Below are 18,441 nucleotides of genomic sequence, written 5' to 3'. Positions count from 1 at the left end.
AGAGTTTTATTCGGACGCTGATTTGACTTTGCTGTTGTGTGACGGCTTTTTTTTTCCTGGCAATTGTTTTTTTTTCCCCTCTCGTAGCAGTCTGGCTTTTATTCATGGCATTCTCATTATTGTACTTGTACTAAATGTCGTAATGTTATGATTTTTCTTGTCACGTTATTTTGTGTGTGTGTGTGTGTGTCAAGGTTTTATGCCTTTATCTTTGTAGTTGGTAATATTTTGACTAAATTGGCATGTGATTTTCAAAAGGCTAGTCTTGTCCATTTTTTCTGAAATTGTGACTTTGTTCTTATATTAGTACAGTTTGGGGAAATCTTTTCTTCCTTACGCTCATCGTATAAATATTCTTGACCAAATGTATCATCATGCATGCATGCTTGAAGGATCCTGCAAGGGATATTTACACTCTCTGCGTTGACTTCAGTATTAGCTTTTTTTTGTTTTTTGGGTGAGTGTTTTACTGTAATTATACTAAACGGATTATTTTTTTAATTTACTGCAGTTAATTGTGACCCCACTACCTCATTGTGATATTATTTTGGCCACAATCACATCTCTTTCTCTGTCGTCTTGTGTTGTTCAATGCACACAAACTAATGTTTTAGCAATGTTTTGATGAGATGAAGGAATACAAATGAAAAAGAAATTGAATAAAGACATGGACAAAATATATGTGTCCGTGCAAAATTCATGCTCGTAATACATTACATTTTTCAAAGCATGTATAAAAGTTCCATGAACCTAAATGACCAAAATGGCTCATGTGTAAAAATTGTAATTCAAGGGAAGCACAAAACTGTTGAACAGCAAACTGACTAATTTTGTGCCTTTTTTTTCTTCATAAAAATCAACAACAACAAAAACTTTCTGATTGAGATCTGATGTTTGACCTGTGTATCATTCCAAAGCCACATTTTTTTTTTAGCCCTACTCCAGAGTTTGCGCAACTAAGCCATGCTTTCTATCTAGTGGTGGATATTACAAATACAAATACAAAACTGCAGGCTACTACTTGCATTTCGATACCCATATTTTTGGGAGGTTGGAGAAAAAGAATCCAAACAATTTTTTTAATGTGGTTTTTTTTTTCAATTTGGCGGGAGATTTATCCGCTATAGAGCTACTGTCCGTGTTTTATGTTATGTGTTGGGTTTATTATTTGACTTTATGTTAACTGTTTTGTTAAGCGCTTTGTTACAGCTGCCGCTATATAAATCAGCATGTATTGTATTGTATTGTATAGAAACGCAACTAATATTAAACGAGTCTTAAGGATTGGAATCACCATACATTTTGTCACCTGCCCAAATATGGTCACGAGGTCTCCAGAAAGCGGTGAGATGTTGGCTCCGCCCCTTCCACGCAGATCACGTGAGCGGTTACCTGCACTTCCGCCATACAAAAGTTTGGCGCAGCTCATCCGCGCTCCCTTTTTGTTTTTTGGCGTCTGCAGGTCATCAAGGTAAGGTCACGTCGTGTCTGGAGCGGCTCCGAAAGCGAACGTAATCGCCTTTATCTGCCAATTTAAAAATCAGATAGCGATACCGCGACGTGTTAATGAGTAACTCGGCCAAGTAGAGACTCCATTTTGGGAAACCTGGCTGTGGCTAATGTTTAGCAACTTGTGTCAGGTCTATCGGGTGTGGGCCACCTTAACAAGGCAGTGAATGTTCGTTCTATTTTTCAGTTTTTTGATGCCTACCTCACCCTTCAAACCTAGGTTTTATCATAATCATAATCATAATCATTCCTCAATCATTCCGTGGTATCATGATGAGAAAACAAAGTACCCTTGATAAGACTCAAAATGACGGCTATTAACGCATACTTTCTTGACGATGAAGACATCGACGGTGGTGTCAGGTTACACACATCGGGACAAATTTAAAGAAAAAAAAAACAATCTAATAAAACTTATTTTTGATACATCAAAGCAAGTATGGGCAATTTAATGTGACTGGACACCCATTTTGTCTCTTTCGATGAAAAAACGACACCACTGCGTCAAGTCGGTATGGGGCTTTTACCATAAAACACGATGTTATTCAATGGAAAGTATCTTAATTTCAATACATTGCCACGTAATGATCGCAATTGAATACTTTTCCATTTCGGTGTAGCCCAATTAAAGTGGGGCATACGCGGAACACTTTTTTTGTAAATAGCCATTTTCGTGTTAAAAGGTAATTATCGCGCGTCACAACACCGCCAAAGCCTGCATAAAAGACATGAAAGCCTTTTGAATGGACATAAAAGAGGAGCGTCGTTCCTGATGGAGCAGGTGACGTCATGCAATGGACGTGGCAGCCATTTTGACAGCTAGCATTAGCCCGCCCCTTCAAACGTACTCCACATATTGCCAAAGTACGTTTTGAAACAAAAAAGGTTATAGACAAGCCCCAAGAGATTGTCCTTAAATATCAAAAGAAAAGAAAAATGGAACAAATATCATTTAAAAAAGACTTTTTCATTGCACACAATGTCGGGGGGAAATTGTCCACTCTACACAAAGGAGGCAGTAGTTCTGGATTGCTTTGCAAATCAAGATGTAGAATTTCACATACATCCATCTTCTTTGGTCTACTTTTTCCCCGATACTGGTCTCTTATTTTCTCATAAATCCCCTTACCTGTCCAGCAGTCTATGATTATTCACTATGTGACTACAGTCACAATGGCTGCGCGCTCAACGTGGCCTCCTTACTATTTATACAATTTTTTTTAAAAAGAATTTATCCATTTCATTTTTTTCATTTAGATTCATTTTACTTTGTTATGTGCATGATGAAGTACGTTTATTTTCAAATATTTTGTTAATATTTTTGGCTCTGTGGAGCGGATTGTAGATGCTAATATTGCTTTGCTTTTCACATGTTTGAGTTTTTCTGTCTTTGGAATGGATTCCTCCCATAAACCGAGCTACCAACTGCATATACAGAAACTGTGGGATTCGTTCCTGTGATTTCAAAAGGGTCAAATGTTTCTTTCAAATCATGACGGAAGTTAGGTTGCCTCATGCTTCTGGTTTTGATTTGACATGTCTTGAAAAGATCACCCATTGTATTCTCGCAACGCAGGATAAGCATGGCAGATGAAAATTTTCATTCTGGGGAATCTGGGGCGTCCGCCACATACCCCATGCAGGCCTCAGCCCTGAGGAAGAACGGCCATGTCATGCTTAAAGGGCGCCCATGTAAGATTGTAGACATGTCTACCTCCAAGACTGGCAAGCACGGGCATGCCAAGGTAAAGCAACAAATTCAAACGTGATCCGTACCAGACTCGTGTCATGAGTGACTCCGTTCACAACAATTCAGTCGCAAAAGATGATTTTTTTTTTTTTTTTAAGGTGCACCTCGTTGGACTTGACATTTTCACTGGCAAGAAGTATGAAGATATTTGCCCATCAACTCATAACATGAACGTCCCACATGTGAAGAGGACAGACTACCAGGTGAGATCTTGTACTGAGCCGGTATTAAAAACTATCAACTTCAGAACAGCTACTGGTGGTTTTGTCTTGAAGGGGTGCCCCAAACCAAGACATTTATTTATTCAGAAATACGTTGCGAGTGCCGGCATGTATCAAAAGTATTCTAACATGGCTGAACTAAGAATTAGTGAATAATTCATTCATCTGAGGCGGCGATCATGTCGAGAAATATCCCCCCCTGCTGGCGACCGACAAACGTCGCAACTCCACTTGCCAACATTGGGCGTGTCCCACGTGACCAAACCCAGAAAACTGGTTTGCGGTCTCCGTGCACGCTGCTGGTTGACAACGTGACTGAACCTCAACCCAACAATGTTCAGTTCATACAAAAAATAGCGCAAAGGGAATATTATTCAAGCAAATGTGTCAATTTATGTGTAATAGAGAATTTTCAAGAGCTCTGAATTGCTTAATCCATGTTTTATATACAGTATTGGTCGCTTAATAAGATTTTTTTTTTTCCTGAACGTTATTTCCAATTTGGTGAATGATTTAGTTCCGGTTTTGCCTTGTTTGAACGTGGCGCACTTGCCCTGTTCTTAACAGAGTGTGCTACGCCCGTGAAAGAACGCAATGTTCAGGTTTGGAAACCGACAGAACAGGTTCCTGTTTGGCCAACGAGCCTGACTGACGAGTTCAATGAGTAAAGCTCTAGTCACAACTTTCTTCTACTCTTTATATTAATAGAAGTGTGTACTCCATACATGCATGGCACCACGTTGCCCCAAGGAGGCCAAGGTGTGTACTGCAGAAACAGCCTGTATTTTTATTTTTTTGATATTGCATATGTATTATGGTGTTGCTTTGTTCCTCATTTTCTCGTTGTTTGTGATTGCAATATCGATCAAAATAGTTGTGAAGAACCCCCCCCCCCCCCCGACCCCCCCTTAATTTAAATGATTTTAAATCATTTTGTGTGAACATGTGCATTGATTTGTTTAGGTCATAGGTAACAATGATGGTTTTTTGAGCCTGATGGACGACGCTGCAGTTACCAGAGAGGACCTGAAATTGCCGGAAGGCGATTTGGGCAAAGAAATTGAGAAGAGAAATGCCGCCGATGAGAGTTTTCATGTAAGTTTTGCATGTCGTTGCAGAAATGACACAAAATACTGGCCAGCAACATTGCTTGATGCTGAGAGAGCATGAACCAAAATATGAAGAGTTACTTGTTTTTTCTCTCTCTCTCTCTCGAGGTCACCGTGTTGAAGGCTATGGGTGAGGAGTCGGTAGTCGGCGTGAAGGCGCAGGTCAATTAAGCTGAGCTCCCCTTTTTGCTGCTACGCTGCCTGCCTCCATTGCACATTTTGGCGAAGAGCGTCACTGCTGCGTCACCTCTCAAGTGGAGCCGGATTGGGGCAGGTTCCGTTTTTTTTTTTTTTTTTTTTAAACCCCGCTACTTGCGCTCCAGTGACTGGCAGTCGATGAAGTTTGCATAAGATTTCACCCAAAGCATGGGGGGGGGGGGGGTTATTATTGCGTATCTGGATGATTCCTAGACCAAAAAAAAAAAAAGTCATAGATATTTATGGGCTGTTCATGCACAAGTAAGTGAACAATTCCAAATTTAAATTAGTCGATTAATGTCAGGCTAGACTGGCAGTTAAAAAAACATTGAAAGGTTTTTCCCCGCCTCCTTAAAAAATAATTTAGAAGTTTGACACTGTTACAAACGTTGTCATTTAACATGCGTTCATTTGTTAAAGCTGCAGAGTTATGAAACGTTAGCCGCTCTCTTAGTGGCAGAATTTTTCATGTACATTTGGCTGCTTTTTACGAAGACACCCCCGGCCCCCTTTCTTCCTTTTTTTTAAAAAATGGGACCAGTCATTGTTATCTTAGTTTCTCATTTTGAAAGGTTTTGGGAGCACAGTCAACGAAGTGTGCGGGTATTTTGTAGTCGTCGTTTTAAGTAGTGGGTGGAGGGAGAGTGCTACTACGTCTTGTACATAGAAAACCTTTGGGGGCGGGTGGTCCTTTTTGGCTGTCTTCTTAATATTGGTGCGTTTTTAACCGTTGTGGTGGTGTGTTGCATAGTTACTGGACCTTGGCTGAATGTTTATGTTTCCGTGCCGAAACCAACTGGGAGAACGTGTTCAATCTTTTCTTGACCAACTGCGAATCTTCTCAACGTTGTGTATAAAATAGACTGTATTTAAAGTAAAAATGAAAAAAAAAAGTCACTACGAAACTTCTGTTCACTTTGATAAGTGTAATCAACAATGTATTGGTTCCTTTCGCACATTAGCAAAATGATTTAAGATGTTTAGATTTAGATTTAGTTTTTTTTTTTTTTTTTTTTTTTAAATTTCTTCACTTGTTTTGGGAGTCCTGTTCCAGAGAATCAACTGAGCAGAACACAAGGGTGACAGTCTAGCCTTCATTGGATTTTTATTTTTAATTTTTGCAAGGACAAGGCATTTCAGATTGCGTCCATAGCACAGCAACATCTTTGAAGCGTTCTTAGCCGTCATCGCATGCTAGAAACAAAATGGGCAATAATGTCGATAAGGCATCAGGTTGCAACAACTAAAGCATACAACTGACCAGCAACGTGGTTCAGGTCGCATCCCCACCAACTCGTTACATTGTAATGATTACAAAGGAAAATGCTGGAATTGAACAAACTACGCTTTTAAGACAAAGTCCCCGTGGAGTAAAAATTAATCTTCTGAATTGGATATGTTACAGGAGAGACATTGCTAACAACCCTGACGATTTTTAATTAATAAAAAAAACATTTGGCCAGTAGTTTTTTTTTTTTCATTAAAAAAAAAATCCCAAAATCCGATATGCTATTTAGAATATTTTTTTTTTAAATGAGCATAAAAAAATGCATTGAGGCGCACAAAGCTATCACTGAATCAAATTTGCTATTGGCCAAGATATAACCCAACCAATTTTACATGCCTAATTTTCTTGTTATCTTAATGTTTGGGGTCCGTCATAAATGCAATAAAAAATCTTTATAAAATTAGAAAAAAAGATCCTTGTACATAAAAGTCCTTATACATGCCCCCCAAAAAATAAAAAACAAGGCCAACTGAAATCTCGACAATGGAGTACTTAGTTCCATGCGCATTTTGAGTACCTCAAACGTGTCCGTCAATTTAGAATAACATTTCAGAATTGACTTTATGAGGTCTTTTCATCGAGTCAGAAAAGGTCCAAAATAAATCCTTGTTCATTCAGCGAGCTCTAGCACCAGCCCAGAACAAGTAACACGCACTTCCAACTGGATGATATCTCATTCAAATGACGCCTTTGTTTGGATGTGCCGTGATAGTTTTCCCAGCATCACCTGACGGGCCTCGAAGGCTCAAGGGTTGGGGGTGGGGGGGGGGCAGCAGACGCTGATGGAATGCACTGCCTTCAGGTCCTGCTCCTCCAGTTACGGCAACCTGATCTCTGCTAGCCTCTGGGCCTCAACCGTGGCCGATTCAAAGGGAGAACAGTTTTTATGCAAATTAGGCAGCGAGTTCTACCAGCGATTCCTCAAAACGTTTCGTCCATTGAATCCTGCTTGAAAACACGCGTTAGGTCTTCGCGCCCTCGAGTTTATTTCAACTGTTAATGCGCACGGGGGGGTTTGGGGGAGAGTTTACATTCAGTCATGAGCATTCATTTTAGAGGAGATCATTTTCTCAGGGCTTTGTGCTCATTTGTCAGGCTGCACTCATATTCTATTTTTTTTCAAAGGCAATTCTTTGATTGGTGGATATTGTACTTGTATCAATCATAGGATTCCATAGCATTGATTTTTTTTTTCCTTTCAGTGCTTGTGCTTGTTTTTTTTTTAAACTCTGACTGTACTTTTACTGAGATTTACCAAATACTCCCAACATTGTTTGTTATATCTGCATGCAGTGTACGTCTGTTGTTCTATTCTCAACTGTGTAATTGGTCAAAATGGTTTTTCTCTGGAAATGTGACTGAGTGTTTTAAAAAAAGTCTAAACTGTCATTGATAGTGGGAAAAATAAAGCTTAATAATTACAATTACTTTAAAATAAATCTTTTTTTTTTTGGTCAAAGTACCTGACGTGAACTTTACGCTTGGTTTTTTTAAAAAAGGTGCATTTATGCCGCTGTGCGCTAGGTGGCAGCAAAATGAAAGCTTTTCGCGCTCCCAGCTATGACGTCATTTTAGACCTTGAGCACAAATGTAGCGAAAGCGCAGATTTCTCCCCCTCGGATACGACTAAAAACACAAGACTTCAAGCTTCTCAGCCAACCAATGAGCCTTTTCATGACTATTTATGTGGAGAACTCTCGAGTGTTTCGTTTCCGCGGAGATCTGGAGCACCGGAAGTGTTCAACGCAATGAGGGTCCCTTGATGGGCTTTTTTTTTGTTTTTTCAAATACAAGCCAGAGTTTTTTTATTTCTTGGAGAGTTGGTTCACAATCATTTGGGGAGGGGAATGGGACATGTTGAAACTTTTCTGAGGACTCGTCCGTCAGTCAAATGTGCGGGGGCTCGGGGGGCGTGTGTGTTATGTAACCGTTTGACTGGAAGCTCGACGATGCTTCATTTTGCACGAGTTGACGGTAGTTTTGTAACTTTTCCTACTTGTACGTGCGGAATCTCAAAAATCTGAGAAAATCGCAAAACTAATGTGCTTCCCAGTTGATGACCACTTTGGTATTGCTTGAAAGTGTCACTTTTCGTTTTTTCGTAGATGTATGACGTCACCAATTGATTTTTTTTCACATGCACGTAAAAAAAGTCACAAATACTACCGTCATAAAATATCGACTTTTTTGTTCAGAGAACTACTTTTATTTTTCTCGAAATATTATTTTATTCGCTTTGTCTTACAAATTAGTTCGAGCCCTTGCATCAAGTATACATCTGTTCCAAATATGCGATCAAAACAAAAACAACTCGGGCAGAGTTGAGAAAATAGCTTGAACCCTTGCTGTCACCGTCTTCCCAAGAGGCGTCCAGTCAGCTCTCCTCCCACGCTTTCCAGCATCGGACCGCATGACCGTCGCACAAATGGATACACTCATCTCCTGGAAATTGTTTTTTTTTTTTTAAATGTCTTATCAAAACGTTGTTTCACACTGTCAAGGACGCGCTGTCCGGCGACAAGGTTGCGTTGTTGCAAAGGAGGCATGACATCAGATGTGTTATCAACATGTGGACAATGCTAAATTTGCGTTTTGTGTGTGTGTGTGTGGGGGGGGGGGGGGGTGTGGGTGGGGGGTCGTTTAGTCATTGAAGTATGTCATGATTGGATGAAAATTCTTCAGATTAGTTATGAAAAAAGGGCATCTCGGGCCCAGTTGATTGCTGTTTTTTTTCCAGATTCTTAAACTTGTAAGACGGTTGAGCGCGTCGCTAACTACTTGTGCACTTTCTAGCATTAGCACGCGGGGTCGTGTCGACGCGGCTGCACATTCGTTTCCAGATGGCTTTGAACACCCTTGAAACGGTGGCTGTTCTTTTTTGGGTGGGTGTGTGTGTGTGTGTGTGTGTGTATGGACGTAATGCAGCGCACATGTTGGTCAAATGTGTTTGTGGTTGCAGGAGGACTGGGAGTGTCTATGAAAACAGCGAGGGCCAAGATCCGCTCAGGGGGCGGTGGTGGGATTGGCTCGACTCGCTGCGGGGGGGGGGGGGTTGCGCGTGACCCCGACGCCGACTTCCAGCAAGACGATGCTCATGTTAGCCCATTTCAGACTCATCGAAATTGGATGAGATTCACCTTGATGGCCTTCTGCCAATGCCCCGCCCCCTTTCTGCTTTTCAAACCTCAAGTGTTCACATCTAGGAAGCACCTGTCACGCTACGAGGTCAATTTGTCTCCACACAAAGCTTGAAGTGAGCTTTCCTAAAGCACACGCGTCATCTGCAACGCTGACGTTTGAAGATGGGATGTTTTTATTTTTATTTTTTTTCTGCTTAACATACGAGAAATTCACTTGCACGGACATCTGGTTGAATTTGTCCAACTAGCAGGAAGTCCTTTGACCTTCCGTTCCAATTGAAAACATGTTTTTCACTACCGTGTGTGTCTAAGAGAGAGAGTGTGTGCGGCACGGCACGGGGAATACACACACACACACCCACAAGAACACGACGGTGGTCTTGCTTATCTTGGCCCGTCATCTGTGATCCCGCCCTTCATCCTTCTGTCCCGGTTGGACGGCTCTTCTATCGAAGGTCAAAGGTCAAGAGGCACATCCCCTCGATGCGCTTGTTTTTTCTCCGCACTCACGCCGAGCTGCCATTTTAAGAGGCCTTGCCCCCAAAAAAATGACGCCGCGATAGCCGAGGGCGAGACGATCTGTTGGGGGGGGGGGGGCAAGCGTGGCTGCTTAACCGGCTTTCCCGCGGAGCCGATTGCTTGTTTGCCCCGTCGGCCGGCGAGATTTGTTCGCTCAAATGCAGCCGCGGGTTTCCTCTGAGGGAGGAATGTCCCCCCCACCCCACCCACACACGAACCGTTGACGGTTCGTTTGAAGTGCGTTAAAGACAGACTAAATGGTGTTCACCAGGTGTGTGACCCGGCCGATTAATTTGGAGGGGTTTTGAATGACATGCGGAATGAATTTTTTTTTTTAGATTGGCATTTGACGACTCAAATGTTCTTCTGTACATTGATGCAAAAAAAAAAAAAACCCCAGACATATGCTCTTTACATATTTTGCCCTCAGTAGCGCTAACAAAAAATTGTGCCTCTTCTCCATAGCCCGTGTCAGCCCTCAGGTGAAGATTTTTTCCATCCTCGGACTCAGTTTGGCTCCGTACGTGCGGCAAAGTGACCAAAATCCTGGTAAGAAATGCGCCGTTCAATTATTAATCGTGCTGACCGACTGAGCAGTATTAACTAATTACTAAGATGAGCGAAGGCCACTCTTTGAGCACATCTTTTATCTAATTTTTCCACCTTCGTCTTGATTAAACAAACCTCATCAAGTCTACACAATCTGTTGTTGCCCCCCAAACCCCCCCCATCCAAAAAAAATATCAATTCATTGTACTATTTTTGGGCGGCCCGGTAGTCCAGTGGTTAGCACGTTGGCTTCACAGTGCAGAGGTACCGGGTTCGATTCCAGCTCCGGCCTCCCTGTGTGGAGTTTGCATGTTCTCCCCGGGCCTGCGTGGGTTTTCTCCGGGTGCTCCGGTTTCCTCCCACATTCCAAAAACATGCGTGGCAGGCTGATTGAACACTCTAAATTGTCCTTAGGTGTGAGTGTGAGTGCGAATGGTTGTTCGTCTCTGTGTGCCCTGCGATTGGCTGGCAACCGATTCAGGGTGCCCCCCCGCCTACTGCCCGGAGACAGCTGGGATAGGCTCCAGCACCCCCCGCGACCCTAGTGAGGATCAAGCGGTTCGGAAGATGAATGAATGAATGAATGAATGTACTATTTTTCTTACTTTGAAAGGGCACAAAATTATCACACCAACCAAGACATTTTTCTTTTTCTAAGTCAAAAATGTATGTGCAGGAAATACAAGAAAAAAATCACTAAATTCCCCCCCCCCCCCCTTTGAAAATATTGTGTGAAAAAGATGATAAAATAAAACAAAGTTTAATTCTGGAAATAACCTCTCCACTATTCTCCCATGGATTTGATCTCTGCCTGGATGACTCAGGCCCGATCGGACACTTCCTGTCGGCCCCCCCCCCTCGTCACTCGACCCCATGTTTGGACACGTTAATCACTTCCTGCCGTGTAATCCAATCAGTTGCTCGGGCTACCGTCCTTTATTAGATTTGTAAAAAAAATAAAATGCAACAGCATCTGCACTCAGTTCTCGAAAGGTAAACTAAGGCCTGCTTTTTTTTTTTTTTTTACTAGTTCTAAGTGTGTGCAGCTGTTAATAAAACTGAAAAATAAAACCACCAAACAATTTAGCAATGTTTTTTTGTTGTTTTTTTAAAAAAGAAATATCACACCCTGGAATATGTCAAAAACATACGGCTGTTGTGCGCCATAGCCACCTGCGGGCGGTGCAATATGGATTTAATACATGGGGATGATTACAGCTTTTTAGGATGATTCGTCGTTTTTGGCAGAAGATAAAGAAAATATGCGAGTACTGTTTGATTTTTTTTTTGTTTTTTTGTTATTCGTTTGTTTCTTACCATGAAGGTAATATAATATTTACAATTCATTCATTCATCTTCCGAGCCGCTTGATCCTCACTAGGGTCGCGGGGGGTGCTGGAGCCTATCCCAGCTGTCTTCGGGCAGTAGGCGGGGGACACTCTGAATCGGTTGCCAGCCAATCGCAGGGCACACAGAAACGAACAACCATTCGCACTCACACTCACACCTAGGGACAATTTAGAGTCTTCAATCAGCCTGCCACGCATGTTTTTGGAATGTGGGAGGAAACCGGAGCACCCGGAGAAAACCCACGCAGGCCCGGGGAGAACATGCAAACTCCACAGGCCAGGCCAGAGCTGGAATCGAACCCAGTACCTCTGCACTGTGAAGCCGACGTGCTAGCCACTGGACTACTGGGCCGCCCATAATATTTACAATGTCCCCAAAAATGACTTGGTGACTATTCGTTAGCCCGTCTATGGCATTTGTCAATAATCTCTTTCTGTGGTCTTTCTTCACAGCATCATCCTCAAGAAACAAAAAGGCAGTTGTTTGAGGAGGAGGTGTTGTTCCTTCAGGAGTTTTGCATCTCAATGACTCACGCTGACCGCTCGCAGACCCTCCCGCACGCCTCCCACGTCTCAACGGCCACGCCGAAGGTGTTTGTGTGTACGTATGTATGCGATGAGTCACGTCTGACCTCGGCTGGATTTCCTGGATGGGTAAACAGCTCCTCGCCGTTATCTCGGGAGGTGCTTTAATATCGGCGAGCAAACTGGCAACGTGCGGGGGAAGTGACTTGCCACTGTCACGCATTCAAACCGGGGCGGGCAAACGTTTTGGGCCACATTTGAGTTTTCAATCGGTCAGAATAGGCCACACCGTTGGTACGGTTGTTGACATTTAATCAAAAATGAACAAATGCAACTGTAAAATGGTTTTCGATGTTGCGTTTCCTGTTTATGTGGACAGTGGAGAGTATCGGGGCGGTGCGGAGGGGAACCCAAAAGCAGAACTCGTTTTCAATCACATCATTGGGGGGGGAAAAAAAAATCACAGCCAGCTGTTGCAGGCTTTCCAAACAAACTGCAATTTACCATTGGACATGCTTTCATTGTGTGTGTGTGTGTGTGTGTGTGTGTGTGTGTGTGTGTCTGTGTGTGTCGCCGTGGTTGCTGGAGATCATCCCATAATGCTTTGCAGGTGTTCATTTGACTGAGGTGGTCATTAGCCTTGCTTCAGGATCTATAGCACACAAAGACAACAAAGGTTATGTGTGTGTGTGTGTGTGTGTGTGTGTGTGTGTGTGTGTGTGTGTGTGTGTGTGCGTACGCGTGTGTGTGCATGTGTTTCTAGTCTGCCTCACAGTCAGGAGATGCAAGTTAGCTTCATTGCTCATGCCGCCAGCGCATCGCAGTGCCAAATGACGCCGGCAGCGGCCATCTTGCGTTGCCCTTTGCTAACTAAGTGTGCCTAACTTGGATGCATTGATTTCTCCCATGTTTTCTTTCTGTCTCTTTGGAGGAAATGACGCAGCATGTGGCTGTACGGTTACAGAGCAAGAACTCTGGGAGAAGCGCAACTTGCAAATTTCATCCGGAAGAATGGGATTATAAACGGTGTCTCATAAGGTATACTGCATTTCCTTGCGCGGCTCAAAGATTTATCAGTGTCATGTTGTCACAAAGCATCAACAATGAAAGGAAAGCTAAAAGCATCAAGAAAAAAAAATATTTTCAGTGTTGGGAGGGAAAAAAAATACAATTTGTCAGCAATAGTGGCAACGCAAGATGGCTGACCTCTGGCTTCATCCGCCAGAAGCCACTGGCAGTCCACGTTATTCTCACCGTCCGTGCTGTGGATACATGTCCGAATGTGCACCTTTTATGTCGCACGGCGCAATTGACCTCAAGCTGCCTTCAGGCTCGCATTGTGAACGTCACATGAGCGAACCCGTGTCAATCATTAGCAGGGTTGACATGCAAAATTTTTCGTCATACCAATTGAAAAACAGGCCAGGCTTTGTGTTCCGGAATAAGGCATGCAAACGGAGATCATATTGGGCACACACACACACACACACACAGAGCCGGCCGGTGAGTGCGCGTTCATCTCCTTGCGAAGGGTCAGCAATGCCCCGTGGCCCGGTGACCACATCGGACAGCGATGCATTATGGGTAGTGGCACTCAGGTCGCCCGGCTGTCTCTCTGCCGAGGGCGCTCTGGCGCTCTCCGGTCACGACGCTCGATTTGTCACGCGACGTTTAGCACGTTTACACGGCTAACATGCTAAGTGACAATTAACATTGGAAGTCGGGGTTTTTTTTTGGGGGGGGGGGTGGGAATGAAAGGTTTAATAATAAAACTAACAATTTTGTTGTGCTGTTAAAAAAATATATATATTTTTTTATTTGATTTGATCATTTTGTGCAAAATGAGAGTGTTGTTTGTTGCAAATGTATTTTTCTTCTTCTCGCCCCTTCATGTCATTAAACATCAATCAGGCATAACCCCCCCCCACCCCCCGCCCCCACCTCCGCCCAAACCAAAATGTCAATGGCGACCCCCGACCCCGACTTGTGACCTTTCGCATCCACTTGGCAGGTTTTTTGTTGCCACGGCGACACGTCATTGATCTGACTTCAATCCAAATATGGCCGCTGCGATGCTGTGGTATGCTTTGGATTATGGCGGTTCCTTTGCTTCTCTGTATTTGGTGTTGCATGCAGGTTTCGACCCTCCCAAAACAGCAGCATTTTTCTTTGCAAACGGCGCACAGTGACAGTATGCAAAAAAAAAAAAAAACACTTTCAACTTTCAATAACTTTTCATCTGAAACATCTTTAAGTGAGGCAGCCAGATTTTGAAGACTTTTGAATAAATGATCGAGGAGGACTTCCTCTTTCAGGCGCACTACAGGTGTCGAACTCCGGTCCTCGCTATCCTAAAAAAATTCCAGCTTCAGCTTTCCAATATCTATATTTATCTAGATGTTTTTTTTTTTTTTTTTGTTTTTTTGTTTTTTTGTTTTTTTTTCCCCTATTCACAAAGGCACGCACGCCTCGCCCCGGATCCGCACCGCTATCGGTCGCTTTCTTGCCTTCGCCCTTGCCCCTCCCTTGCGCAAAGTTTCTCATTGCGCGTCCAAGTCGTCCTCGGCGTCGTTCCGCTTGCCGGCAAACAATCGGCGACCAAAGCAAAGCCCGTGGGCGCACGTAAACGCGTTTTCGAGGAGTCACACGACCGCAAATCGCTTCATATCCGCTGCAGCGGATGGAAAAAAAAAAAAAAAAAAAAGCTCCGCGCACGCGCGCGCACGCAGCTTCATAAATGATTTAAAGCTTTTTGCATCATCGTCCCCTCCCTCCCATGCACTCCTCCTCCCCTTCTCTCCTCCCTCCCTCTTTCCTCCAGCCCGTAGATGCTGCTGCTGATGAGGGCATCGTTGCATCCAGCCATGCCGCAGTGAGTCCCCAACACGTTCCTTCTCCTCTCCCACCATCTTCTCTTCACTTTTTATTTACCTTCAACCCCCCCCCCTTCCCCCCTCCCCTCTTTGTTGTGCATTCCGCACGTCGGGGAAACGGCTTGAAGGTGATGCTGCAGCGGGCGTGTTGTCTTCCTCCTCACCAGCGGCGGCGGCGACGGCGGCCGGCCACGCGCGCCTCACCTTGAACCGGGCAGGAGGCGCGGGGGGAGGCGGCGTTGGAGTGCGGCAAGACGCGGGAGGGTTGGAACCTTTTTTTTTTTTTTTTTTTTTTAACACGCGGGTGAGTTGAATCGATGTCGCGATCCATCCATCCATCGATCGATTGATCGCGTCGTTCTGGCACCCACGTGACATCATGTGTCACAGTCCAGAAGTGGGCTAATCCCTCATGACATGGCCTCGTCGCTCGCTCTCTCTCTCTTTCTCTCGCTCGCGCTCTCTTGACGTCGGCAGCCCCCCCCCCGCCCCCTCCCAAACTCCCTCCGAGACGCCACAGGTACTTAATCCGACTAAATTGGGAGGGAGGAGGGAGGAGAGGGTGGGGGTGGGGGTCATAAATAAATAAAAGGCTAGCTTCCACGGCCTAAAACATGCGTTCATTGAAGGCAAAGATGCCACGGACGTTTTTTTTTTGGGGGGGGGGGGGGGACGTTGTTCAAATAATGGTTGGAAAGCCACGGTGAGGGTTTCAAACTAGGGGTTGGGTTGCTTTTTAGGGGTTGAAGACATAGCACTTAAAAAAAAAAAAGAAAGTGAGGGTCTTTACAAACTTTTTAAGGTTAATTAAGGTAAATTAAGGTCTTCAATGAGTGTGTCAGCAATGGGAGGGGTTTTAAAATTGGATTTTGATTTTTTTTATAGTTTTTTCAACCTAGGGTTTTATGACAGGATCAGGGTGGCAAGTTATACACTCAAACTTGGATGGTTTTAAATAATTCAAGACAAAGGTAGGGTTTTTAAATGAGTATTCATTCATTCATTCATTCATCTTCCGAGCCGCTCGATCCTCACTAGGGTCGCGGGGGGTGCTTGAGCCTATACCAGCTGTCTTCGGGCAGTAGGCGGGGGACACCCTGAATCGGTTGCCAGCCAATCGCAGTATTTATTATTATTATTATTATTATTATTATTATTATTATGGATCGAGAACGCCTCAGTCAGACGTTACATTTGATGATGAGGAAGTCAGAAAAACAAAAAAAATGTGAGCGAGTGTAAACCGAGGATTACGTAACAGACAAATTTAGAAACGACAGATTGTGTGTGTGTGTGTGCGCACACAGAGTCCCCGAAGACATCGTGAGATCAGAGTGCACTTTGTGGCGTGTGTAGCCTAGCTTGCTAGCATCGCAGTATTAGCCAACACATTTCACACAAGCGTATTTCTCGAAATCATGGCCCCGACTGCAATAGATGCCGTGGCGCGATGAGCGACAACAACTCATTGACGCTTCCCTTTTAGCGTGATGTTGAAAAAAGGAAAAAAAAAAAACACCCACATCAAGTTCACAGACGCTATCATAAACCCGGCTGTGAACATGCTAACCTCTTAGTCCGTTGTGGCCCCAAAACGGCAGCACCTACCTTTCAAATGATACGTGTGTGTGTGTGTGTGTGTGTGTGTGTGTGTGTTTCTATGGTTCCGTGTGTGCATGCGTGTGTTGGTGCCCGTGTATTTGAACAGTCTCACGTGGGCCAAACAAGGCGAAACACAAAGGCTCGGCAGGTGTTCTATCTGCTTGCCGCTTTGCCAACGGCCAAGATAAAAGGTCGGCCTCGCCTCCAGCCGAAAGGGCGGCGGGGGGGCTGGGGGGTGAGGGGTGGGGGGGGGGGGGTTATGTCCAAAAGGCAAACACATGTGCCACTTACAAGCAAGGTACAAAAGCCTCACACAGCAACAACACACCGCACTCCACACAGTGTCCGCGTGGCCGCTTTGGGCCCCGTGTCCCGAGGGCGACCATTCCCTGGCAACCTAAGCAATCACAGGGCGGGCATTCATGTCTCGTGTGTGTGTGTGTGTGTGTGTGTATGTGTGTGTGTGTGTGTGTGTGTGTGTGTGTATTCATGGCCACATTGATGTTTGGTTCTTTCATTCGTCTGCAAAGCGTCAACACGTCGGTCGGCCCTTTCATATGCTAACACCCGTTAGCATATCTGTCTTTTTTTACATAGGAAGCGACACACACACACACACACACACACACACACACACACAAACAAATGAGGGCCATCATACGGTAACAGCAATCATGGGTAGAGTGGTTGAGATGACATCCGAGTGGCGACGTGGGCGTGCGGCTCGTCACTTGAGTGTTTGCTCACCAAAGTGCGGGTTGAGGTGAAGTGAAGAGACCCCACCGCACTTGCAATTTGGAACTAATGGCACTTTTATTTTTTTATTTTTTTCAACGGCAAGCGTCAGATGCACATAATTGAGAGTTGGGGGGGTCAGGCTATTACACTCGCTTAGGTTGGCCCCCAAAACCCAACTTTAGGGTCATTCATTTGACTCAAATGGGGTCTTTTTGTACCCCAAAAAAAGCCAACAAAATTGGGTTGTTTTGTGAGTTCTCCATTCGAACCAAAAATTTTTGGGGGTTGTTCCATTTTTTTTTTGATGTAAAAACCCAATATGGGTTATTTTTGAGCCAACTCTTTTCAGAGTGCATGGTAGGCAATGTTTTAGGAGCATGATGTCAGTTTGATGATTTTTTTGGTTGTTGTTTTAATTCTTAAAAAAGCAAATTAGCAGTTTCACAGATGAAGTAAAAATAGTGACTGGTTGTCTCTGACCCATGTCTGAAATGAAGTACCGGTACTCCAAAAAACATTGGGGTCGAAAGTAACCCAAATTAGGTCAATATCGGACTGACCCAAATTTTTCATTAATAATGACCCCCCCCCCCCCCCCCCGAAAAAAAAACAAAATTGGATTTTGGGGGAGATAAAACCAAAATTGGTGTCGTTTTGTGATTAATTCATTCGAGCCAACTTATGACGTTCGACAAACTACCCCAAAAGTTGTGTCGGTCAATTTTTGACCCATGTGGGTTATTTTTGAGCAAATATTTTGGATTAAACAAAAACGCCAAACTGTCATTAATTCATAAGACCATAAAACAACTGTGAAAATGGCATTGTTTTCTTCTGAACAATACAAATGTTACAAGTTTTTGTTCAATTTCTTTTTTCTAGATCATTTCTCACCATGTGGGCACCAAAACTCCAGTGACCCAAGAACTTGATCTCACCTTTAGAATAACGACCCCCATCAAAGAAAAAACACTGCTGCCTTGACATCTCAACTCTCGTCATGAGCGCCCTGGCAGGCAAGCTGGATCCGCGGCGGGTCCAGTGGGGTGCCATGTGGCACACCTTTACGTC

The 18,441-nt window shown here is 44.0% G+C and overlaps 2 protein-coding genes and 2 long non-coding RNA genes across 3 annotated transcripts in view; 3 read left to right on the top strand and 1 right to left on the bottom strand.

Moving 5' to 3' along the window:
- The window catches only part of tnika (TRAF2 and NCK interacting kinase a), a 284,569-nt gene that overhangs the window by 62,454 nt on the left and 203,674 nt on the right, over positions 1-18,441 (top strand).
- Positions 1-18,441, bottom strand: part of LOC127614344 (uncharacterized) — a 232,305-nt gene that overhangs the window by 64,336 nt on the left and 149,528 nt on the right. The window lies entirely within an intron of this gene.
- On the top strand, positions 1,305-5,309 carry LOC127614331 (eukaryotic translation initiation factor 5A-1-like). Its single transcript, XM_052085605.1, has 5 exons — positions 1,305-1,471; positions 3,086-3,254; positions 3,358-3,462; positions 4,444-4,575; positions 4,698-5,309. Exons 1-5 carry the CDS (start codon positions 1,320-1,322, stop codon positions 4,758-4,760), a joined length of 621 nt encoding a protein of 206 aa, XP_051941565.1. The 5' UTR covers positions 1,305-1,319; the 3' UTR covers positions 4,761-5,309.
- LOC127614346 (uncharacterized) lies at positions 11,995-18,435 on the top strand. The gene is made up of 4 exons (XR_007966467.1): positions 11,995-13,195; positions 14,979-15,029; positions 15,159-15,294; positions 18,253-18,435. It is a non-coding gene; the product is annotated as an uncharacterized LOC127614346 (long non-coding RNA).

The sequence above is a fragment of the Hippocampus zosterae genome, chromosome 14 (assembly GCF_025434085.1).
Source record: "Hippocampus zosterae strain Florida chromosome 14, ASM2543408v3, whole genome shotgun sequence".
NCBI lineage: Eukaryota > Metazoa > Chordata > Actinopteri > Syngnathiformes > Syngnathidae > Hippocampus > Hippocampus zosterae.
The sequence above is the reverse complement of the archived record's forward strand: the minus strand, read 5'-3'. Positions and strand labels throughout refer to the sequence as shown.

Bases quoted from the DNA above. Each gene is read 5' to 3' on its own strand.
- LOC127614331 (XM_052085605.1), top strand. From the start codon at position 1,320: ATGGTCACGAGGTCTCCAGAAAGCGGTGAGATGTTGGCTCCGCCCCTT. The intron at 1,472-3,085 runs GTAAGGTCACGT...CTCGCAACGCAG, and splicing joins GGCGTCTGCAGGTCATCAAG to GATAAGCATGGCAGATGAAA. The intron at 3,463-4,443 runs GTGAGATCTTGT...TGATTTGTTTAG, and splicing joins TGAAGAGGACAGACTACCAG to GTCATAGGTAACAATGATGG.